This window comes from Nelumbo nucifera, chromosome 4 (assembly GCF_055504915.1).
Source record: "Nelumbo nucifera cultivar China Antique chromosome 4, China Antique-T2T, whole genome shotgun sequence".
In the NCBI taxonomy this organism is placed as follows: Eukaryota; Viridiplantae; Streptophyta; class Magnoliopsida; order Proteales; family Nelumbonaceae; genus Nelumbo; species Nelumbo nucifera.
In genome coordinates, this window is record NC_142652.1 from 45,707,102 (window position 1) to 45,728,727 (window position 21,626).

General features: G+C 37.1%; 1 protein-coding gene across 11 annotated transcripts; it reads left to right on the plus strand.

Moving 5' to 3' along the window:
* Nucleotides 1–8,034: 8,034 nt before the first annotated feature.
* Nucleotides 8,035–21,225, plus strand: LOC104606995 (glutamate receptor 2.8-like). Of its 11 annotated transcripts, none has more exons than XM_088886465.1 (7): nt 8,036–9,578; nt 10,136–10,188; nt 10,654–11,507; nt 11,657–12,987; nt 13,110–13,422; nt 20,054–20,457; nt 20,553–21,225. In XM_088886465.1, the coding sequence occupies exons 4-7, from the start codon at nt 11,668–11,670 to the stop codon at nt 21,054–21,056; spliced, it is 2,541 nt and encodes an 846-aa protein (XP_088742591.1). In that variant the 5' UTR covers nt 8,036–9,578; nt 10,136–10,188; nt 10,654–11,507; nt 11,657–11,667; the 3' UTR covers nt 21,057–21,225. The 11 variants fall into 11 exon arrangements, with proteins under 11 accessions (XP_088742596.1, XP_088742591.1, XP_088742595.1 ...); XM_088886469.1 differs by having other exon boundaries at nt 10,860–11,507; XM_088886467.1 differs by lacking the exon at nt 10,136–10,188 and having other exon boundaries at nt 10,654–10,776; nt 10,860–11,507.
* Nucleotides 21,226–21,626: the final 401 nt, after the last annotated feature.

Consider the following 21,626-nt stretch of genomic DNA (forward strand, 5'->3'; position numbering starts at 1 on the left):
TGAGAATAGTTCAAAATGTTTTGATTTCCTCCAGGCTCTTCTTCACTCCAGGCCTGATTCAACTAAGCGCCTACTGTGTGACACTGACTGGGCTGGGCTGGCTGTCCATTGAATCGCAGGTCCACCAATGGGTTTTGTGTGTTTCTTGGGCCCAATCCCATTTCCTGGTGTGCTAGGAAACAACCCACAGTTACCTGTTCCTCCACAGAAGCCGAATATTGTTGCCTTGCTCACACTGATGTAGAAATCTCCTCGCTGTGCTCTCTGTTCAAAGAGCTTCATGTTCCTATTCTCTCCACTCTGGTCATCTGGTGTGACAACATGTCAGCTATTGTTCTTACCTCCAACCCAATTTTTCATGCTCGCTCGAAACACATCGAGGTCGACTACTACTTCATTCAAAAACAGGTTGCTCACAACCTTTTGGATGTCCGTCATGTGCCATCTCATGGGCAACTAGCAGATCTCTTCACCAAAAGTCTACCAGCTACCCATCTGCTTCATCTTCATCACAAGCTGCACGTATGCACAACCTCGTCTAGCTTGAGGGGGGATGATAGTGAGCCCACTCCTCAGGCCCATGCATCGGCCCACAGACCAAATATCCAAGATAAATCTCATCCATACGCCAACCAACCCAGATAAGCCTCATCTTCTGCAACTAATCAAGATATGCCAAAATTCCTAACCGATCTGATCTCCACTTGTATTTATCCTTATACATGATAACCATATCAAAATTGCTATAAGTACTATGGATGATCACCCAGTGAGTGTGTGATCTTTCTGTTTGAAATCATCTTTCTGCTCACTTCTTTAGAGCAAAACTATAGCAAGCATTTAAACTATCTAGAAAAATGAATAGAGCTTTGAATAGAACTTTTATCGGTCTCTGGAAATGGTTAATGACTGCAGGCCCATCAGCCTATGCGTTTTCATTTATAAAATTATTGTCAAAATTCTGGCTAACCCTATCAAACCTCTCCTTGAGAATATCATTTCCCCAAATTTTTTGTTACATTTTGATTGACCATGAATTTTTTTTTCACATAATGAGAAAAAAAGTTGGAAAAAGGGAATTATGGCTTAATGTTGATATGAGAAGGCCTACAATAAACTTGAATGGAATTTTATAGAAAAAGTTCTCAATTATGGCTTAATGGGATGCATAAAATCTACTTCTTTTCGTATCCTTATTATGGCTCTATCTCGGATGTTTGAAAGAGAATCTATGATCGGGGACAAATTAATTGGTTGCAAATTCCTATTCTATAGATTGTCGATGATTGTCTAATATTTGCTAAATCATCTATTGATGCATGTTTAAAAATTAAGGAAAGTTTATATAAAATTTCTATGGCTTTTGGCCAGAAACCAAAATTTTCAAAATCCTCTTTGAGTTTTTCAAAAAAACATATTCCTCATAGATTTCAACGGGTCATGTAAAAAATTCTAAAAACCAAATACTTGGAGACTACCATCCTGTAGGATAGGGTTAAGAAAGAGGATTTTAAGGATCTTCATGAAAGAAGGGTAGTAAGTGGGTAGGTTGGAAGATGAACTCCCTCTCCCTGGCGGGCAAGCTGTCCCTTGTTAATGCATCTCTCCATACTTTACCTCAATTTATTATGAGGTCATTTAAAATACCTAATTGTGTGATCGACGATTTGGATAAAATCCAAAGGACTTTCATCTGGACCAAGTCAAAGGATAGGAAACCCATCCACCTCTTAAGTTAGAAGGTGTGTATCCCCAAATCGTGGGATGGGCTTGGTGTTAAAATTCCTAGGTGGGTTAATATCTTTTGTATGGCCAATCTTGGCTGGCATATGCAATGGAGGGATAAACCAAGGAGTTTTGAATTAGAATTTTGTGTTAAAATACCTAATTGTATGTTGAAAATCCTTATGCAATGGAGGGGTAAATTAGGGAATTTTGAGCTAGAATTTTGTAAGTAGGTGTTTCAGGATGTCTATGATCTAATAGTAATGTATGATTGATTTAGGGGATCAAAATCATGGAAATTTAAGTTAATAAGAAGGTTTGAACTGGAATCTTAGTTTCATGATGGTCTAAATGGGGGAATTTTGAGCTGAAATTCTATGGGTATATGTTTTGGTGTGTCTATGGCTCAATTGTATTGTCTGATTGGTTCAGAGGTATTAGGATCAAGGTGATTTTGACTATGGATGTTTAGGCGAATGAGAATTGACAAAGAGATAAACAAAAGAATCTTGAGTTGAAATTTCGTGGGTAAGTGCTTTAAGGTGTTTGTAGTTAGATGATTGTGTATGATCTGATAGTTAAGATGTAATAAATGGGAATTAATTAGGTTCGTCGGATTGGTATTAGGTAATTTCAATGGTAGAATTTGAGGATTAGGGGATGAAATTTGAGTTCTTTGGGTTTTTTGGTATTTTCGGAGATCAAAAAGGTCTGATCGAGTATTCGGATAAATTGAGGGTTCATGTGGCTGATCGAACAAAAATTGAATACTAACAAGACCCAATAACCAAATGAGCATATTTCCGTGAGAACATGGGCTTGGGCTTTTAAGTGGTCAAAGTCCTAAGCTATCAATGTTAGGCACTTTGGGCTGATTGGATTGGCCCCAAACACTTGGAACAATTTGTTTTCAAGTGTAAGAACAAATTGACCATGGTGTGTCCTACCCCTCTTCCAAGAGAGATTAGACTTTTGTTGGTTTGATCTAATGGCTTGTGGGTCCCATTCCATGCAAGTTTCCTTCTCTCACTTTCTCTGATTAATTAGAAAGTTGTTAGGGCTCGTCAACTCTAAATCATGAAGTGTTCTAATTGGATTGAAACTTGACTAGTTTGACTGGTCAATATCTTGGCTGAATTAGAAACTCTCTTGAAGATACCTCTTTCCTAATTAGATTAGGATACCAATAGGACATTTCTAATAGGACTCTCAAGGGATACAAAACCTTGAAGCCTTCCAGATCTGGACATACTTACACTTTTGACTACTCTAGACTCTCCAACCAATTAACCAGAGAGACATCCAATATTTAGATTTGATCCAGGGTTCAGTGCTTCTTCTTCTTGCACTATAGATATCAGTCAAAGAACATTATTTTGTTGCATTATTGGTGGTTTAAGAACACCCAAAAGGAGCTGAAAACCTGTGCAAAAGTTGTGAGAAATTAGTAGGGCAATTAAAGATTGCGTTGTCTTCAGTCCTATCCGCTTTTGTGAATTAAATAAGGAGAAAGTATGTTTCTCCTAGGCCAAAATTTCAGCAACTAGCCATTTTATATCTCAAGCTTTTGAAACTTGATTCCCGCTAGCTGTTGGATTTTTGCTTCACCATATGATAGCACCAAGTCTCCCCAACCCCAGTCGTTGTAGGTAGACTTGGGATCAAATATCTCCCTCACTAGGACAGCGAGAAGGGGCTATGGATTTGGGGGATGGGTTACCTCGATTATGTAGTTCCATGAAGCCAGAAAAATGCATGTAGATAAAAATTTAAAGTGAATACAAATGTGGAGTTCAAAAAGGGTTCGAATTTAAGGAAAGGTAGAAATAGCTAAAAGAGATCAATGCGTAGAGGAGTGGAGTTTTATTTCAATGAAGAGTTTATTTCTTTTAACCTTCTCTTGCATGTGAGCAGACTTTTTCACAGGCCGGGCTTCGGGCTTGACTTACATTGTTTTGGGTTCAGGCTTTGGACTGAGCTCATTTAACTTTTGACAAAAACCAAATTCAAGCCCGGCCCATGAACAGGTCTACATGTGAGGGGAATCTTTTATTAACTAAGATGGGATTTTCCATGTGATGACAATGATATGGAAGCTTAAGGCTTTTATACATCAAGAAGTTCAATATATGTGGACTCCCTTTTACTAGGTTATTGATTATTTAGATTTCTTTTTTCCAGATATTGGTTTTCATTTTAATGGGGATGGGTTCAAGTTGGCTAGGTTTCTTCACTTCATTTTGGCAAAACATTCTTATTTCTTAAGTTCATAATTTTCTACTATTATAAGAAGGACAAAGTTATAATGCTTCAAGAGTACCATTTCTAATTATATCTCAGTACTAGAAAATTTATCTTCAAACTTAAAATTGATGGCTCATATATATGAACACGTATATACATGAATATATGATTATATGTTTGCATACATATTTTATTAGTATTATGTAATGTCAATGCTTACAAAAGGTAGTTATCTAAGTACTGTAATCTTTAAATCTAACCACCAAGCTTAAGACAGTTATAGAAATATACACGTGGCCTTGCACTAGAAATTTTTTTTTTGAAGGTTCTAGAATTTAATATTTACATAATATACATGCAAACATGAAGACATGTTAGGTTTAGGTTGGCCAAAGTCTCAACCCTAACCAAACCCAAAAATAAAATTTTTTTTTCTTTTCTTTCTCCTTATTAGTAATATGACTTTATTCTTCTTCGGAGATAAACTATTTCTATCTATACTATCTACAAAAGAGTGAATGCTCCTTTTTTCTGAAATTTTCATTAGATGTTTTTTACCCTTTTGTCTAAACACACAACAAGTATAAAGAGGACATATATGTCCTCTACTCACTTCAGAAATTACCCACTTATAATCCTGCAAAAACTGTCAAGGTGTTGGAACCATGAATTATAATTGTTCAAAAACTGTCCACTTAATACCTTAATTAATTTTTGGATAAATGAATTATAAAAAATGACTATAAATTATAAATAGTTTTATTTTAGAGATATTGCCACATGCAAATGCACGTATATATTTACTAATATGATAAAACGAGTCAATGGCATGGATCTACTGCCCACTAGTTATTCCCACATCCTTACTTACCATGAGACATTACAACTACGCAATTGAAATATCTCGTCATTTATGGGGAAATGTTCTCAACACATGGTAATGGTTTTTTTTTAAATAGGGATGTGTGAACCACTTTTTTCTTTTTTTTAATATCTTTTGAAAGGTTACACAATAGGGGTAGTCCATCCCCCAACCCTTGAACCCAGGTGTAAGCGGAATTCAATCCTAGGTCTCCACTACGACCAGCAAGAGGTCTTACCAACCAGATGGTTGGCACCCTGTAGATAGCACTTGTGAGTGCATAACATTGAACCACTTGTGGATAACAGAAGTGATACATAACATAGAACCCACTTTCACACAATGTGGAGAGTTTATCTTTGTGTGCTTTGGATTGAGGGATGCCTTAAAACCAAATCAATATCAAACTTAAAATTAAGTTGGCTTCACATTTTCAATCCAACCAACCTTTTCATGTTGGGTTGATACTAACCCAACCCAAGTTCCCGTCCTTAATAAGGATGTAAATCGATATAATTGAATAAGATATATATAATAATATAACTAAAGTCACATTTAAGGGTGACAATTTATCAACCCAACCCAACCATTAATTGATGGATTGGGTTGTATCCGTTTAATCTGGGTCATTAGTGGGTTGGGTAACTCAGTAAAGAAAATTTTAATGGTTTGGATGGGTTAGGTTATGAATTGCATGCCAACGGATGACCATTAACTCGAAATAGTAAATTGTTAATAATCAAATTTAACGTTTGGAAATTAAAAAAGAATAGAAAATTTCTTTGATTTGAATTAAAGAAAATATTTCACTACCACCACTCTTTCTTTCTCACTCTTTCTTTTCTTTTCTTTTCATTTCTCCTCCCTTTCCTCCCCCCTGTCTCTCTATTTTCTTCACCACTCAGTTAACCTCTTTCCAATCAAATAGAGTAAAGCGGCTCTATCATAATTTCGAAGCTACCATCACACAACACATCAAAGAAGCATAGGTCAACCACATCTTTTCCAGTAGAAGCAGAAAATCTAGCCCTCCTTATTGATCTTGTCTCTATTTGAAGAACTCGACATGGCAACACCGGACGATGATCTTTGCTTTGACTCAGGCTGCACATCTTTACTGATCATGTTTTTCTGCACATGATCAGTGACACCACTAAGATTTTTCTATGTTTTAAATTTTATTTTAATTTCCGTCCTTTTTTCCATTCTTTGTATTTTCTATACTTTTTATATTCTTTCTACAATTTTCATTATTTTTTCCATTTTCCACACTTTTCTATAATTTTTGCTACAATTTCTTGTAATTTTTTTTTTGCATTTTATTTATTTTTCCATAATTTCAAAATTCTTTTGTTTTTAATGACTTAAAAATTTATTGGGTCAAGGCTTGTTTAGGTTCAACCCAACCCATTTTTTTTTCTCCAAATAGATCATTAACAAGTTAACGGGATGAACTGGTTGGATAGAAGCTAAAAAGGATTTGATTTTGGAGGGAAAAATTAAAAGGGACCAAAAATTTCATAGTTGGTTCTAACGCTTCCCTTCCAAGAGATTTGATAAGATGGATAATAAAGAAAATTCGACTATACCTGAATGGCATTTGCATCTTTTCGCATGCCACTTAATGGCCGGTTAATGATAAGTACTAAGTTGGTATGTTTTAGAAGTTTAGAGACCAAAGTGAGGCTAAGCATAAAGTACAAGGTAATATAATATGCAATTTTCCCTTAGATTTAATTGAATTTGAACAAATAGATTTATATCATATCCAAAAGGAATTTGGATTGCAACTAGATATCATATCAAATACCATTAATACATTAAATATAAAATGATCAAAATATTATGTATTATTAATAAAATAAAATTAGTTTGGTTTTAAGTATGTATAAGCAAATATATTTAATCAGGTATGAATTCAAATGAATGACAACCTAAATGTTCAAACTAGGGGTGAGCATGGGTCGGTTTGGTTCATTTCAATGGCAGAAACCTAAAACCTATCCTGTAGGGATCAATTTCAAGTTTTTGGAACCGAAACCTACCCTGTGAAAGTCGATTCTGGCCTTGGCGGTTCTGGGGTTGGTTCTAGGATCTACCCGTGGAACTTGTTCTTTCTTTACTCTTCCCATTCAAGAAAAGTAAAATGAAACATGTCCTTCAAAAACTTGATTTGCAATAATGATAATATATAGTTTAAAACTTACATTATCTTTATTAATTAAATTGAGTAATTTAATATGTAGATTATTGTAATATATTAATATATGGTTGAAAATTTGTCATTATGATTTAAATTTTGTAAATATTACCTTCTACATTATTTATTATACACATACAAATATTAAAATGAAAACAAATGATCAAATCACTTAAGTAATTTGATGGTCAAGTGAGATCATGACAAATTTGGCTCCAAGGCCAGTTCATCGGGCCGATTCAGGTAGAATAAACCCCTAGAGCTTATAACCGACTTGGGTGGGGTTGATTCCATGAATTTAAAACCAAACCCTACCCTATAACAGATCAGGTAGAATCAATTCAAGACCAACTCGAAGTCGGCTCCATTCGGTTCTGGATAAAAATTACCCATTTGCTCACCCTTAAATCAAACTTTCCCTTTCCATTAGGGGTTATCATTGTTAGAGTGGCTAATGTGCACGTGGGGTGCTTATGGGGCACTAATGTGATCCCGTAAATTCTAGACTTTGAGCATATAGGCAGGCCCGACAAATTTTTGGTCTATATACGCATGGTTTGAGCCCAGCGTAGCTGGTAGTTATTTATATGACACATATAATGCATATTATATATAATATTTTATACTAGATAAAATATGACAATTTTTTATGGAACATAAATTTTTAGGGTAAAATATAAAAATCTATAATTACCTCGCTTCGCTTCCATCATTGTACGTTGGCCTAATACATTAACTTTTTGCTAATACCTAAAAGAATTCCCTAGGTCAAATTCAAGAGTAAAAGTATTTTAATTTTGTAAATTCATTTTGTTTGAGCGAAGTCTAAAAAGGCAAATTTGACATTTTGATTATGTTTGAAAGATTTCTTAACAAGTAGTAAGGGCAATTTTATAATTTCAAAGTCTCTATTATAAAAACAATAATAATTATAATAATTTTTTCTTAATAATGAATGAGACAATGATAACAGAGGTAACTGCAGGATTTTTAAAACATGGTGGGGAGATTTTTGTTAAAATGAAACTTCAGGGAGGTTTTTGAACGACTGTATCTTCCTAAAACCATACTTGTACCATTGGCGTCCAATTGAAATGCGCTAGTTCACCATTTCTCCTGACCGGTGTCCACTGGTTTGACACCTCAGCATCGTCTTCCCCCTCCCTTCACTCGATTTGTTCTGTTCGCCTGAAAGCCAGTCTGGTTTTCGGTTTCCAGGCTTTCCAGCATCGGAAAATCGACCCTTATCGGGTAAAAGTTCGTCTCTCGTGAATAGAGGTTTAGAATCGAAATCGGAATGGACTATTTCGATTCCAACTGTTTGATTGGGTGGAATCGGAATCCCATTTTTATTCAGGCTGGAATGCTGGAATGGTATTTTTTATCTGAGGGAACGGCCATTTTCTCTCCCTCCATCTCTTCCTACTGAATCTAATTCCATTTTCATTCCTGTCTCAACTAAACAGATTATGGGAATGGAACATTCCGATTCCGATTCCGACTGCAAACCAAACGGACCCTAGTTACTTATATGATTCTCCCCTCTCTTAAATCATCAGAGAGACAGAGTGGTCGTTGTTGAATCTATCTTTACAAACATATCACTGATGGAATTTAGAAGTCCCATCAGATTCATGGCAACCCCTCTCACCTTTTGGGTCTCTCTTCCTTCCACTGGTATGCACCATTCAGCAATTCACTCAGTTTCTCTAAACCTTTGGAGAAGTTGATAGTCTTCTCAGTTGTAGAAGGTAGAAGGTTGACCTTGAGCCCAAGTTCACAGCTCACTTGAAGATTTCGGCTAAAGTTGTTTCAGTGAATGTTCTTTCTCCTCTGTTTCAAAGGCTAAAGCTTCTTTCCAGATGTGTTCATGCCCACGAAGCAACAGCCACATTTTAGATTTGGTGGACATTCCATTTACTTTTCAGATCCTTGATAGGGGCTATTTACTACCTTGAATTGCATAAGGGTTTGTGAATACTCTCAGGTTTGTTGGTACTGATTGTTGCTCTCAGTTCTTAAATTCTTGGAGATAAAAATGGAACTTTCCTTTTCCCTCCCAACTTTCTCAATCACTGCTAAGTAGGTCCTCTTGAATTTCTTCACTGTTCCATAAAATGATCTGCCCTTTTATGACATTTTCACTCCATTTTCAGTAGTACATCTAGAAAATTTCTCTTCAGTGAAGGCTATTAGCTAGTTTTTGTAATCTCCTCTAGGAAGATGTTTCCTTTTCTGTAATCTGAGATCTGCTAAATCTAACAGAGGTGAAGGTGAAAATTTTTTATTCGATGGAAGTAAGTAGGGTGGTTGTCAAGTGATGGTGACAAGAAGAAAGTAAATTTAAAGAGTACTGATTTTTGAAACCAAGAAGGTGATGGTAGTGGAGACAGTCTGAAATAAAGATGAAGGGTAGAACAGGTTAAAAGATCAATGGGGTTTAGGATGGAGTAGCTGCATGTTCGACAAAGTTCACATCATATGAACATGGATTCCATTTTCCCTACTGCTGCAGGATAACACTACCTTCATTCCCATCTCCATATTGTAAGTTCACAGAAAAGTTTCATTCTTTTAATACCTTCTTTTTCAACAGGCAGACCAAACTCCTTGCATTTGTAGCACCAAGTGGCTGATCTCAGACTTGAACCATATTGCCATACATGTCAGCCGAGATTTTTAAGTTCAATAATTTTCTTTGTTATTTATCTACTATTCTACTTATTTTTCCATTTACTTGCATGCGCAAGCTTTCCATTACTATGCATAAGAGTTCAATAACAGAACTAGAACTTAATGGTAGGGGTGTGTAATATAACGATACCATATTGAAGTTGGAAACTAAAAACATTAGAGGACTATCTTAGTTAGACTGTGGCATAATTTTCTTTGTTATTTATCTACTATTCTACTTTTGCATGCACAAGCTTTCCATTACTATGCATAAGAGTTCAATAACAAAACTAGAACTTAATGGTAGGGGTATGTAATATAATGATACTATATTGAAGTTGGAAACTAAAAACATTAGACTATCTTAGACTGTGGCATGCATTTCTATATTATGTAGTTTTAAAATCAGTGGTAGTTCATTCTGTCCCTAGGTCTGTTATATGGTTGGCCCATGCTGAGGAAAAGAAGAGGATTCCATGCTAAGGTAAAAGTGTTTCTCCAAAGACTCTTGCTTTCGTCAATTATAGGTACAGCTGCAAATGGATCAGACTTAATCCTATTCAAATTCAAAACCAATTTGTTTAAGTCAGATTCATATATCCATTTAGCCATAATTGGATTGAATCGGATTACATAATATGATCTGTTTATTAACCTGATCAAGTTCAGATTTTGCTTGATCAAATTTCTAGGGTCTGATCCAGATATGATTATTTTTTAACCCGATCAAATTCAGATATTGCTTGACCAAATTTTATGGTATTATTATTTATGGAATTAAGTGGGATTTGGGATTTAGGTAAATATATTTTTTGTTTTATATTTAATTTTATAAACTTATGTAATTTTCTTTTACAAACTTACTAATTCTAATAAGATATCCGGATATGTAAAATGAATGTATTTTTTACATATCTATCGGATACTAAATCGAATTTGGGTATCTCAGATTCTTATCAGATAGGATACAGATATAATCCTATCCAAATTGGATCCAGTCCATTTCCATCCCTAGTTCCAGGAGTTCAGCACTAGGGATATGCTCAAGTGGTTATCAGCTGGCTTATAGATGGTAGTGACAGTCAATGGTGATTTGAATATTTTGTGTGAAAAGGATAGAGCATGGATTCTAATATATATAAACATCCTGTTCAGGTTGATTTGGAGAAAGGCCAACTCCTTATCTGATGGAGCTAAAGGGTGGGAAGTGCAGAGTTGTATTGGGGAGAATCCCTCCTTGGATGAACGCTTATTCTATATATTGGATTGAAATTTCCCTTAGGATAGGATCTTTATCTAGCCTCTCTGTGGCATCATATGTAGTTATATCTTATTCAGCTTTTCAGATCTAGTCAGGAAATTTCCTATATCCTATGTTTTGTCTGAAAAGAGATAAAGATTTATATTTTCAACTTCAATGCAATACCTTGCTTTTATATTGGAATCTTCCCTTAATATCCTCATCAATGAGGTTAAGTTCCTCATTTTTTTTACAATAAGAAAGTTCTTCCCCCATTTCTTTCTTGCAAACTGCACAATTAAAAGGGCTTCCCTTTTGGCACATTCATGGGCCTTTTGACTTCAATTTGCCACATGAGCAACATGGGAGACAGCAGGTGCTGCTTTTTTCAAATGTCACCTAGGATGCCGCACATGTAGATGTCTGGATGTTTTACCTTTCTCATTAAACATTTATGCATTCCAAAAGAGAATGAAAAGGAAAGAATACCTGGTGGCCAGTCTGTATATGTCAACCATGCCCTATTCTCAATCTGGCTGAGATTATTGCTAGCATTGAAACATGTAAGATGAATTAGTTCTTGTAATTGTGCCTCTTTTTGTGAGTTCAATCAGAATATATAAAATGATTTCATACATTTTTATTCAATCCAGGACTATAGTTCCCATTCTTGATATCCTATATATTTTCTTCCTTGTTTTATGAAATGCAGTCCTGGACTTGATGAAAGATGTAAAAGTGCAAGCTATTATTGGACCTCAAACATCATCTCAAGCAAAGTTTGTGGCATACTTCAGTCAGAGATTTCAATTGCCCATTATTTCTTTCTCTGCAACAAGCCCTTCTCTCTCTCCAGATAAAACTTCTTATTTTTTACGTACATCCCAAGATGACTCTGTCCAGGTTAAAGCCATATCAGCTATCATCCAACGCTGTGGATGGAAGGCAGTGGTCCTCATTTATGAAGATACTGATTATGGGAATGGGATCATCCCTTATTTTGTTGATGCCTTCCACGAGATTGATACCCGAATTTCTTATAGGAGTGCCATTTCTTCATCCGGCAACGGAAGCCAAATTCTCATGGAGCTCAATAAATTAATGAACATGCCAACTATGGTATTTGTAGTGCATATGAGAGCTTCTTTAGGATCCCTCTTGTTTACCTGGGCAAAAAAAATAGGAATGATGAGTGAAGGATATGCATGGATTGTCACAGATGGATTATCCAGCTTATTGGATCCAATGAATTCAGTAGCCATTGATTCAATGGAAGGTGTATTGGGTGTAAGACCTTATGTATCAATGTCAAAAGAGCTAGAAGATTTCAAGTTTAGATGGAAAAGTAAATTCAATATAGAGAACCCAAGTAATCAAATAACAGAGTTAAGCCTTTTTGGGATGTGGGCCTATGATACAGTTCAGGCACTAGCTATGGCAATAGAGAGAGTGGGGCCTATGCATCCAAGGTCCTTCAAGCATCATGAAAACCTTACTGAATTTGCAAATTTTGGTGTAACTTTAATGGGCCCAAAACTTCTCAAAATGATTCAGGATACTGGATTTAGAGGCTTGAGTGGTGAATTCAATCTAGTGAATGGACAACTACAAGCTTCAGTCTTTGAAATATTTAATGTGGTATGTAAAGGAGAGAGAATGATTGGATTTTGGACTCCAGCTAATGGAATTTCCCGTGAACTAAATGGAACTAGTAAAAGAATGTGCTTAAATTCCATGGATGCTTTGCGGACAATAATTTGGCCAGGTGACTCCACAACAATTCCAAAGGGTTGGGTGATTCCAACAAATGGGAATAAATTGAGGGTTGGAATTCCGGTGACAAGAGGTTTTACTGAATTTGTTAAAGTAGACTTTGACCCTTGTACCAATAAGACAACTGTCTCGGGGTTTTCCATAGATGTGTTCAATGCTGTTATGGAGGCATTACCATTTGCAGTCCCTTATGTTTTTGTTCCATTCATGACGAGTAATGGAAGAAGTGCAGGGAGTTACGATGAACTTCTCTATCAAATCTATCTGCAGGTTAGTTTTAAAAATTTCATGTTATTTGAGCCAATACTTGCAACCATGCTGAGACCCAGGAATGTTTATCCCTTGGTACATTTGTTTCTTATGTGCTATTTTTGTGAGTTTGGAATGAACAGGAATTTGATGCTGTGGTGGGAGATGTAACAATCATAGCAAATCGATCATTGTATGTGGATTTTACATTGCCTTACACTGAATCAGGAGTAGCTATGGTGATGCCAATCAAAGATGATCATAGGAAGAATGCTTGGATATTTTTCAAGCCTTTGACTTGGGATCTGTGGCTGACGATTTGTCTAGCCTTCATCTTTACTGGCATTGTGGTTTGGGTTCTTGAACATCGAATAAACACAGAGTTCAGGGGATCACCTGGACAGCAACTTGGAATGATATTTTGGTTCTCCTTCTCGACACTTGTTTTTGCTCATGGTAAGCTCTCTCTCTCTCTCTCTCTCTGCCCCCCCTCCCCAATCAAAATACATGCATATTGTACAGAGAAATAAATACTCATATGCTTGCAAAAAAGAAAAACAAAAATGACTACTCATATACACACACGTACAAAATTGTCACATGTTATTTCTTTTCCTTAACCACATCTATTGTATATGCAACCATGTATTAAAACTTTCCCATTAAAGATGCATATAACTATAAAATCTGAAGATAAGGTTGGGTCTAATATGCTGAAAAAATATGATCTATGTTTTCTTGGTGCAGAGGTAGTGCAATTCCAGAATAGTGAGAGGAGAAGAAGGAGAAGAGAGAAGAGAGAAAAGAGAAAAAGGATTTGAGAGAAAAAAAGTCAACTGGCGGCGCTAGTCTATTTAGTATTTATACTAGGGCGACCATACAAAGATAAAAGAAAAGAGAAATTACAAATGTGCCCTTGTGGCGCTAAACTTAAAATTAAACTAAGTTATTCAACACTCCCCCTGAAGTTGGGACATAGATGTCAATAATACCCAACTTGTCACATAAATCATCGTGCCACGAGTGATGTAAGACTTTTGTAAATATATCTTCCAGTTGCTCTTTGGAACTCACATATGAGGTGCACACTTCCCCATTAACAATTTTCTCCCTAATGAAGTGTTTGTCAACCTCTCTATGTTTAGTTCTATCATGAAGAACTGGGTTGGCTGCAATACTGATGGCAGTCTTGTTATCACAATACAAGGATATAAGGCCATCAACAGGAAAACCTAGTTCTTTCAACAAATTCTTTATCCACATACCTTCAGCCACCCCATGGGACATTGCTCTATACTCAACTTCAGCACTAGACCTAGCCACCACATTTTGTTTCTTGCTTCTCCATGTGACTAGATTTCCTCCCACAAAGGAACAATACCCACTAGTAGACTTTCTGTCATCAACTGATCCAGTCCAATCAGCATCTGTATATACTTCAATCTTCAAGTGATCATTCTTTTGGAATAATAAACCAGAATACCTAAGTATTCTTTCTACTACCTCTAAGTGTGTGGTCTTAGGAGCATTTAGATACTTGAGTATTCTTTCTGCTACCTCTAAGTGTGTGGTCTTAGGAGCATGCATGAACTGACTAAGAACACCTACTGCATAAGCAACGTCTGGTCTGGTCATGGACAGATATAGGAGCCTTCCCACAACTCTCTAGAATTGTTTTACATTTTTGACAACTTCACCACAACAGTCACTCAATCTGTGATTTGGGTCAATGGGAGAGTTAGTTAGCATAATCCTTAGATTTTTTGAATCCTGTAACAGATCTAGGACGTATTTCCTTTGAGAAATGAAGATCCCCTTTTATGAGTGGGCCACTTCAATTCCAAGGAAATACCGAAGGGGACCTAGATCCTTCACCTCAAATTGAGTAGCTAAGAAAGCCTTTAGCCTTTGAATTTCAACCTTCTAGTCACCTGTGATCACTATGTCATCAACATACACTATCAAGGCTGCAATCTTTCCTTCCCCTCTTTTCACAAATAGAGTATGGTCAGTCTAACATTGTTTGTAACCAATCTGCTATATAACCAGATGAAACTTGCTGAACCAGGCTCTCGGTGATTGTTTTAGACCATACAAAGACTTCTTTAGCCTGCACACTTTTTTCTCTTTGCATAGGGCACTAAGGCCAGGGGATTGTACCATGTACACCTCTTCCTCAAGGTCTCCATTCAGGAAGGTGTTTTTAATGTCTAGCTGATGAAGATCCCAATCAAGATTTGCCGCAAGGGAGAAAATGACTCTAATGGAATTCATCTTAGCTACTGGGGCAAAAGTTTCTGCGTAATCTACACCATATAGCTGGGTAATCCCTTTTTTCACCAACCTAGCCTTGTACCTTTCTATCGTGCCATTAGCCTTGTGTTTCACTATGAATTCCCACTTGCACCCTACCAGTTCCTTACCCTCAGGAAGATCCACTAATTCTCATGTACCATTTTTATGTAGGGCATCAGGTACTAAGAGAGCTTCTGCCACATTTTTAGGGATAGGGACACTGTCAATGGAAGAAATGGAAGCACGAAAAGAGGGTGAGATGTTCTCATGGGAAACAAAACGGGTAATAGGATACTTGGTGGTACAAGACCTAACTTCCTTTTTTCAATGGGGATGTCTAGTTCAACAACAGATGAAGTATCTATGGCAAGAGGATCAGGGACATCAATAGGAATGGTAGTATCTGGTTGGGTATGATCTATCCCCAATGAATCTGATGATGTTGGCGGTACAATTTCAAGTTGCTCCACAACTCTTGAATTTAGTTGGCTCTTGCAACAATGAAAAACACGGAATAGAGGGGGGTAGAACCTGAACTGGTTTCTCCTCCATCGTACTCTCCCCTTAAGGAGAAACCGGGAAAAAATGATCACTTTCAAAGAAAGACACATCTATTGAGACATAGTACTTCTTGGAAACAGGGTCAAAGCATTGATAGCCTTTTTGGGAAGAAGGATAACTCCGTGAGGATCAAGTTTCCACAAGTAGGAGAAAGGTCCTGGACGAAACAATGACAACCAAACACACGGATAGGAATAGAGAAGAGGGTAGTCTTGGGAAAAAGAAGTTGATGGGGGGCCTTGTACCCTAACAAGCGAGATGGCATACAGTTGATGAGATAGGGACACAACACAACATCCAACCAAAAACGTTTAGGAACATTCATGTGTATAAGTAGCCCACGAGCAATTTCAAGGAGATGATGGTTCTTTCTTTCAGCAATACCATTTTGCTGGGGGGTTCTCTTGCAAGAGCTGTGGTGTTTGGATCCGTACGAAGCAAAAAACTCCGTGAGACCGCTATGAAAATATTCTTTGGCATTGTCTGATTGGAAAATTTGGATTTCCGTTTGAAAATGAATGAATATCAAGTGTTGGGAATCTTTAATGATTTTTGGTACTTCGTCTTCGGAACGCATAGGGTACACCCATGTATATCGGGAATAGTCATCAATAAGTGTAATGAAATACTTATAGCTAGACTCGGATGTTAAAGTAATAGGGCCCCAGACATCAGAATAAACAATATGGAAAGGAAAGTCAGATTTATTATTTCTTGAAGTAAAATGATTTCCACAATGTTTGCTCAACTGACAAGTTTGACATGTGAAATCCGACACTGACATTGCTAGTAACAAAACTTTCAATGACTCAAAAGACAAATGACCCAAATGACTGTGCCATAAATGGACTTGACTCTTATTAGACAGACTCTTACACTCAATAGCCACAAGACTAGCTTTATTCTTCAGCATGTAAAGACCATCTACCATACGACCTCTACCAATCGTCTTCCCCGAGGCCAAATCCTATATCATACAAGAGGAAGGAAAAATAGTTACTGAGCAGTTTAACGAATTTGTTATACTACTAGCAGAGAACAAATTTATGGGCAGTTTAGAAACATGTAGAACATCAGAGAGGGTGAGTCCAAGAGGAAGGGAGATGGTTCCTTGACCAACTATGGTGGAGAAAGAACCATTTGCAAGTCTCACCTTATCCCAACCAGATAATAGATGATAAGATAGAAAATAATTGGACTTACCCGTCATATGGTTCAAGGCTCTAAAATCTATTATCCAAGGAGAGTCTGAGGGATGAGAGGACACATGGAAAGTTGTGGCAGAATTACCGTTACCTGATGTAGATGCTAAGGAAGTCGAGGGTGGAGAAGCAGAATCCATCTGACAGATTGCCCTCCCATACAACTCCAAATGGTCACAGAAAGAATTAATGATATCTTCCCTCGAATCAGTCATAGAAGGACTCATAGTAGTGGTAGATAATTGAGGCTCTTGAGAGGCTAAATTTGTTGCATTAAACTTCCTCTGACCTTGTTGTCCTGGCTTCTTATTTTGATCCGGCTTTTTACTCATTTCCTGAGCCCACTTGGGCTTCCCATGAAGCTCCCAACATGTCTCCCAAGTATGTCTAGACTTCTAACAGTGTGTACACCATAGTTTATCTTTGTCATTAACTTTCTTTTGGAAGTCACTCTTGAAGGAATTTCCACCACCTGTAGAAACACTCCCTTTAGCTACTAAAGCAACATGGTCTCCCTCAAGATTATTCATCACATTCTGTCTACTCTCTTCTGACTGTACTAGAGCATATACTTGTACTGATGGGAGATCTTTACCCCCCACTATCTGAACCCTGATAGATTCATACATGGAATTCATCCCTAAGAGAAGGCAAACACTCGTTGCTGGGAAACCAGAGACTTGTATGCTTTGGCATCTGCAACACATTTCTAGTCTATATTCTAATAGTGATCTAGTTCCTTCCAAATAGAAGTCAGGTCTGAATAGTAGGCAGAGAGACTCCTCTCCCTCTGTTTACAAGTTGAGGAGGCAGCCTGCAACTGATATATTTTAGCATAATGCCGTTATTCTGAATATGTAGACTTTGCCTACTCCCATATCTCATGAGCTGTTTCTGCCCACATGAAGGTCTTTCTCACTTGTGGCAGCATAGACAATAATAGCCATACATCACCATGCTGTTTTCCTGGTCCCACCTATAATTTTTCACACCACTAGACTGCGGTTCTTTGATTCTACCATTGATATACCCTACCTTTCCCCTTGCAGTTATGTAGAGCTTGATTCCCCTTGACCATTCTAGGTAATTGAGGCCATCAAAGGGGATCACAACCATGGGGAAACTATGTCAAAACCTCCACTCATCCCACTTTGACTAGAGGTTACAGCAAACATACCAGAATCTTCAGAAAACATAGAATCTGAAATCGGTTCAGTCACAATCCAGATAGAGAACAAGTTTTCATTTCAGTTCAGACTCATAGTACAGTCAAACAGATTGAAGTCTTAGTTCAGCCACAATTCTGGACACAAGAAACTTGTTCTCACGCAAAGAAATAAAAACTGTACACACTATTACTGTTCTCAGATTTCGGCCCTACTGAACCAGTTCAGATGTGTAAAGCATATCAAAGAAAGCAGGTCTGACCATTCCCTCTAGCAATAAATCATCAACTTTAACACAGCAACTTAGGTTCAATATGAACAGAAGAAGGAAACAAACTGTTGTCACAGCAGTTACAGATCTGCAGACCTGAAGGAAAAACACCTTTCAGGGCACAAGGAGGATCACTCGATCCACATACATTGAGAGAAGACACTCTCACACCAGCCACAGGTCATTAGACCCACATAACCCACTCATCTGGGTACAAAAAAGGATCAGTTCGATCGACAAAATTGAGGAAGAAAGAAGAAAAACCAACTCACAGCATTCAGTTTCCCTCCCCCTTGATGATTTCTGGGCTCACGATCAAGAGAAAAGAACAGTTTTGCAGTGAGCTCCCCCACACGTCCACCAAAGATCTTTTTTCTTTGGTTTGATCACCAATAGACAAAAAAAAGGAAAGATTGGATCTGCCGCTCTGGTACCATGTTTTCTTGGTGCAGAGGTAGTGCGATTCCAGAATAGTGAGAAGAGAAAAAGGAGAAGAGAGAAGAGAGAAAAGAGAAAAACAATTTGAAAGAGCAAAAGTCAACTGGCGGCACCAGTCTATTTAGTATTTATACTAGGGCGACCATACAGAGATAAAAGAAAAGAGAAATTACAAATGTGCCCTTGCGGCAATAAACTTAAAATTAAACTAAGTTATTCAACAATCTAAAATTATGGAGGCTCACAAAAGTTTTAAGAAATTCGCATATGGTACCATTTCCCTATGACTAGCAAGTAGGGAGGGGAACATGTGGAGCCAAGTTTTGTCATGTTAGATTCTTTGGTTGACTGGATGGGTGCCTTTTCTACAGAACTCATTTAAGCCTTACCTACTTTTAGAGCTACTTTTGGGTTACTTTTAATGACTTCATTTCTAGCCCTACCCTTTGTGGTTTTCCCACCCATCCATTTCAGCATATGCATTTCCGCTATACTCACTTTTTAGACAGGTTGTTTCTTGACTATCCAACACTCTGCTCCAGCTTAGGTGTGGGATCAGGTTACCAGTCTAGTATTACCAGGACAAGCCTGGACAAGCCTGGACTTCAAAGCATGCATCTATCCTAGCACAGCCTGATCCATATCAAGGTTCTTCCTGTTATTTTATTCATATAAAAAATACAGGGGGATCAGTTTACTTGATGAATTGTATGGAAAAGGACTCTAGGCAATAGGCACCAACAATCTTTCTTGTAAAGAGTTTAATCAAGCAGCTGTTAATTTCATATTTTCTTTCTACCGATTGTTCAAGAGATAAGTTTAAGCCTGACACCCTTCCACATGAAATAAAATTCTCTAGTTTCTATTAAATATTTTAAGGTAAAAAATTCAATATTTAATGGTTAGCACCACTTGCAAAAATTGCAATACAGGGTGAATTCAAGAGCTGACAAGAAGTGGGTTAGTGAAGAAATGGACAATAAAGAGCTTCCTTCTTCTGATCTATATTGGTTTGGCCACATCATCATTCCATGTGGATGAAGCAGGAAAAGTTTTCTAGAAAAGAAACTTAAAGTACCTAGATAATTCTTTTATCATCGTCTCTAACAGTATTAAACAAAGGAACTAAGATTGGTATGTTTTGATGGTTGCAGGGCAGAAAGTGATAAACAATTTTTCAAGGTTCATGTTGATCATATGGATGTTTGTGGTATTCGTTCTGGCACAAAGTTACACTGCAAGTTTAACATCTATGCTAACGGTGCAGCAGTTGCAGCCAACAGTTACTGATGTAAAGGAGTTGATTAAGAACGGATATTATGTGGGGTACCAGAAAAATTCCTTTATATTAGGGCTCTTAAAGAGGATGAACTTGGATGAGTCCAAGCTTAGGCCCTATACCTCAAGTGAATATGATGAGGCCTTGTCTAAAGGAAGCCAAAATGGTGGTGTTGCTGCAATTGTGGATGAAATCCCTTACATCAAGCTCTTCCTTGCAAAGCATTGTTCAAAGTACACCATTGTTGGACCCACTTACAAGACTGATGGGTTTGGCTTTGTGAGTCTCTCTCTCTCTCTCTCTCTCTCTCTCTCTCAAAAAACACACAAAAAGGTGTTTGTTTCTTATCTTAATACCTTGTCCTCATCTCCCAGGCTTTTCCAATGGGCTCCCCTTTAGTCTCCTACGTGTCCAGAGCAATCTTAAATATAACAGAAGGGGACAAAATGAATATGATTGAACAGAAATGGCTTGGGAATCAATCCAGTTGTGAAGACCAAGGTTCAACAGTCTCTTCAAACAGCCTTAGCCTCAGTAGCTTTTGGGGCCTCTTCCTCATCACAGGAGTTGCTTCGGCTTTCTCACTCCTTATATTCTTAATTTCTTTCATTTACAAACATAGAAATATTTTGACAGATATAGGTTCAGGAAAATCCTTATGGAGAAGATTGGTCACCATGGCAAAATATTTTGACCAGAAAGATTTCTCACAGACCACAGGATCCATGGCTCAACAAATAATGGAAATTAGAGTTGTTCAAGACTTTTCATATTTGGATGATGCTTCACAGAACTCTTCAAACATTTCAGACCAAACTGCTCAAAACAGCATCTTAAAAGGAGAGGAAGAAGATGGAAACCTCTTTTCCGCAGAGTAATCATTGACTTATTTTTGCATCTTTTCACAGTGAAGCTTGTAGAACATCTATATGCTCATTTGAGTTAGAATCTTCATCCTAATGTTTCCACTAGTGTTCTTCAAAACCTGTTGGCATGTTTTCTGAAACCAGCAATAATATGAAAATGGATAATGCTGCTGGATGCACCCTTGAATCGTTGTTTAATTGGCGAATTTTAGATAGATTCACTGGGTGGTTGTCATAGATCTTACAGTCTATAATGCTGTGTTTGGTTTAAAAGAAAAAGAGACAGAAAAGAAAAAGGGAAAAGAAAGGAAGAGAAACAGAATAGGCTTCAATGTCCCACTATTTAGTTATCCCATGGTAAAGGTAGGGAAAATTCATTTTCTGTTGTTTGGTTAGAGGAAAAATAGATGAAAATATCCTTAGTTTTGCTTTCAAAATATCCTTAGTTTTGCTAGTTCTAATTAACTGCTTAGCAACATGTCACACATGGGGAATTCAATGGCTTTTTGTGGTAATCATGAGTAGGGTTTATATCATAATTGTAAAATTGACAGTTTGGGCTCTAAATTGATTTTATATTTA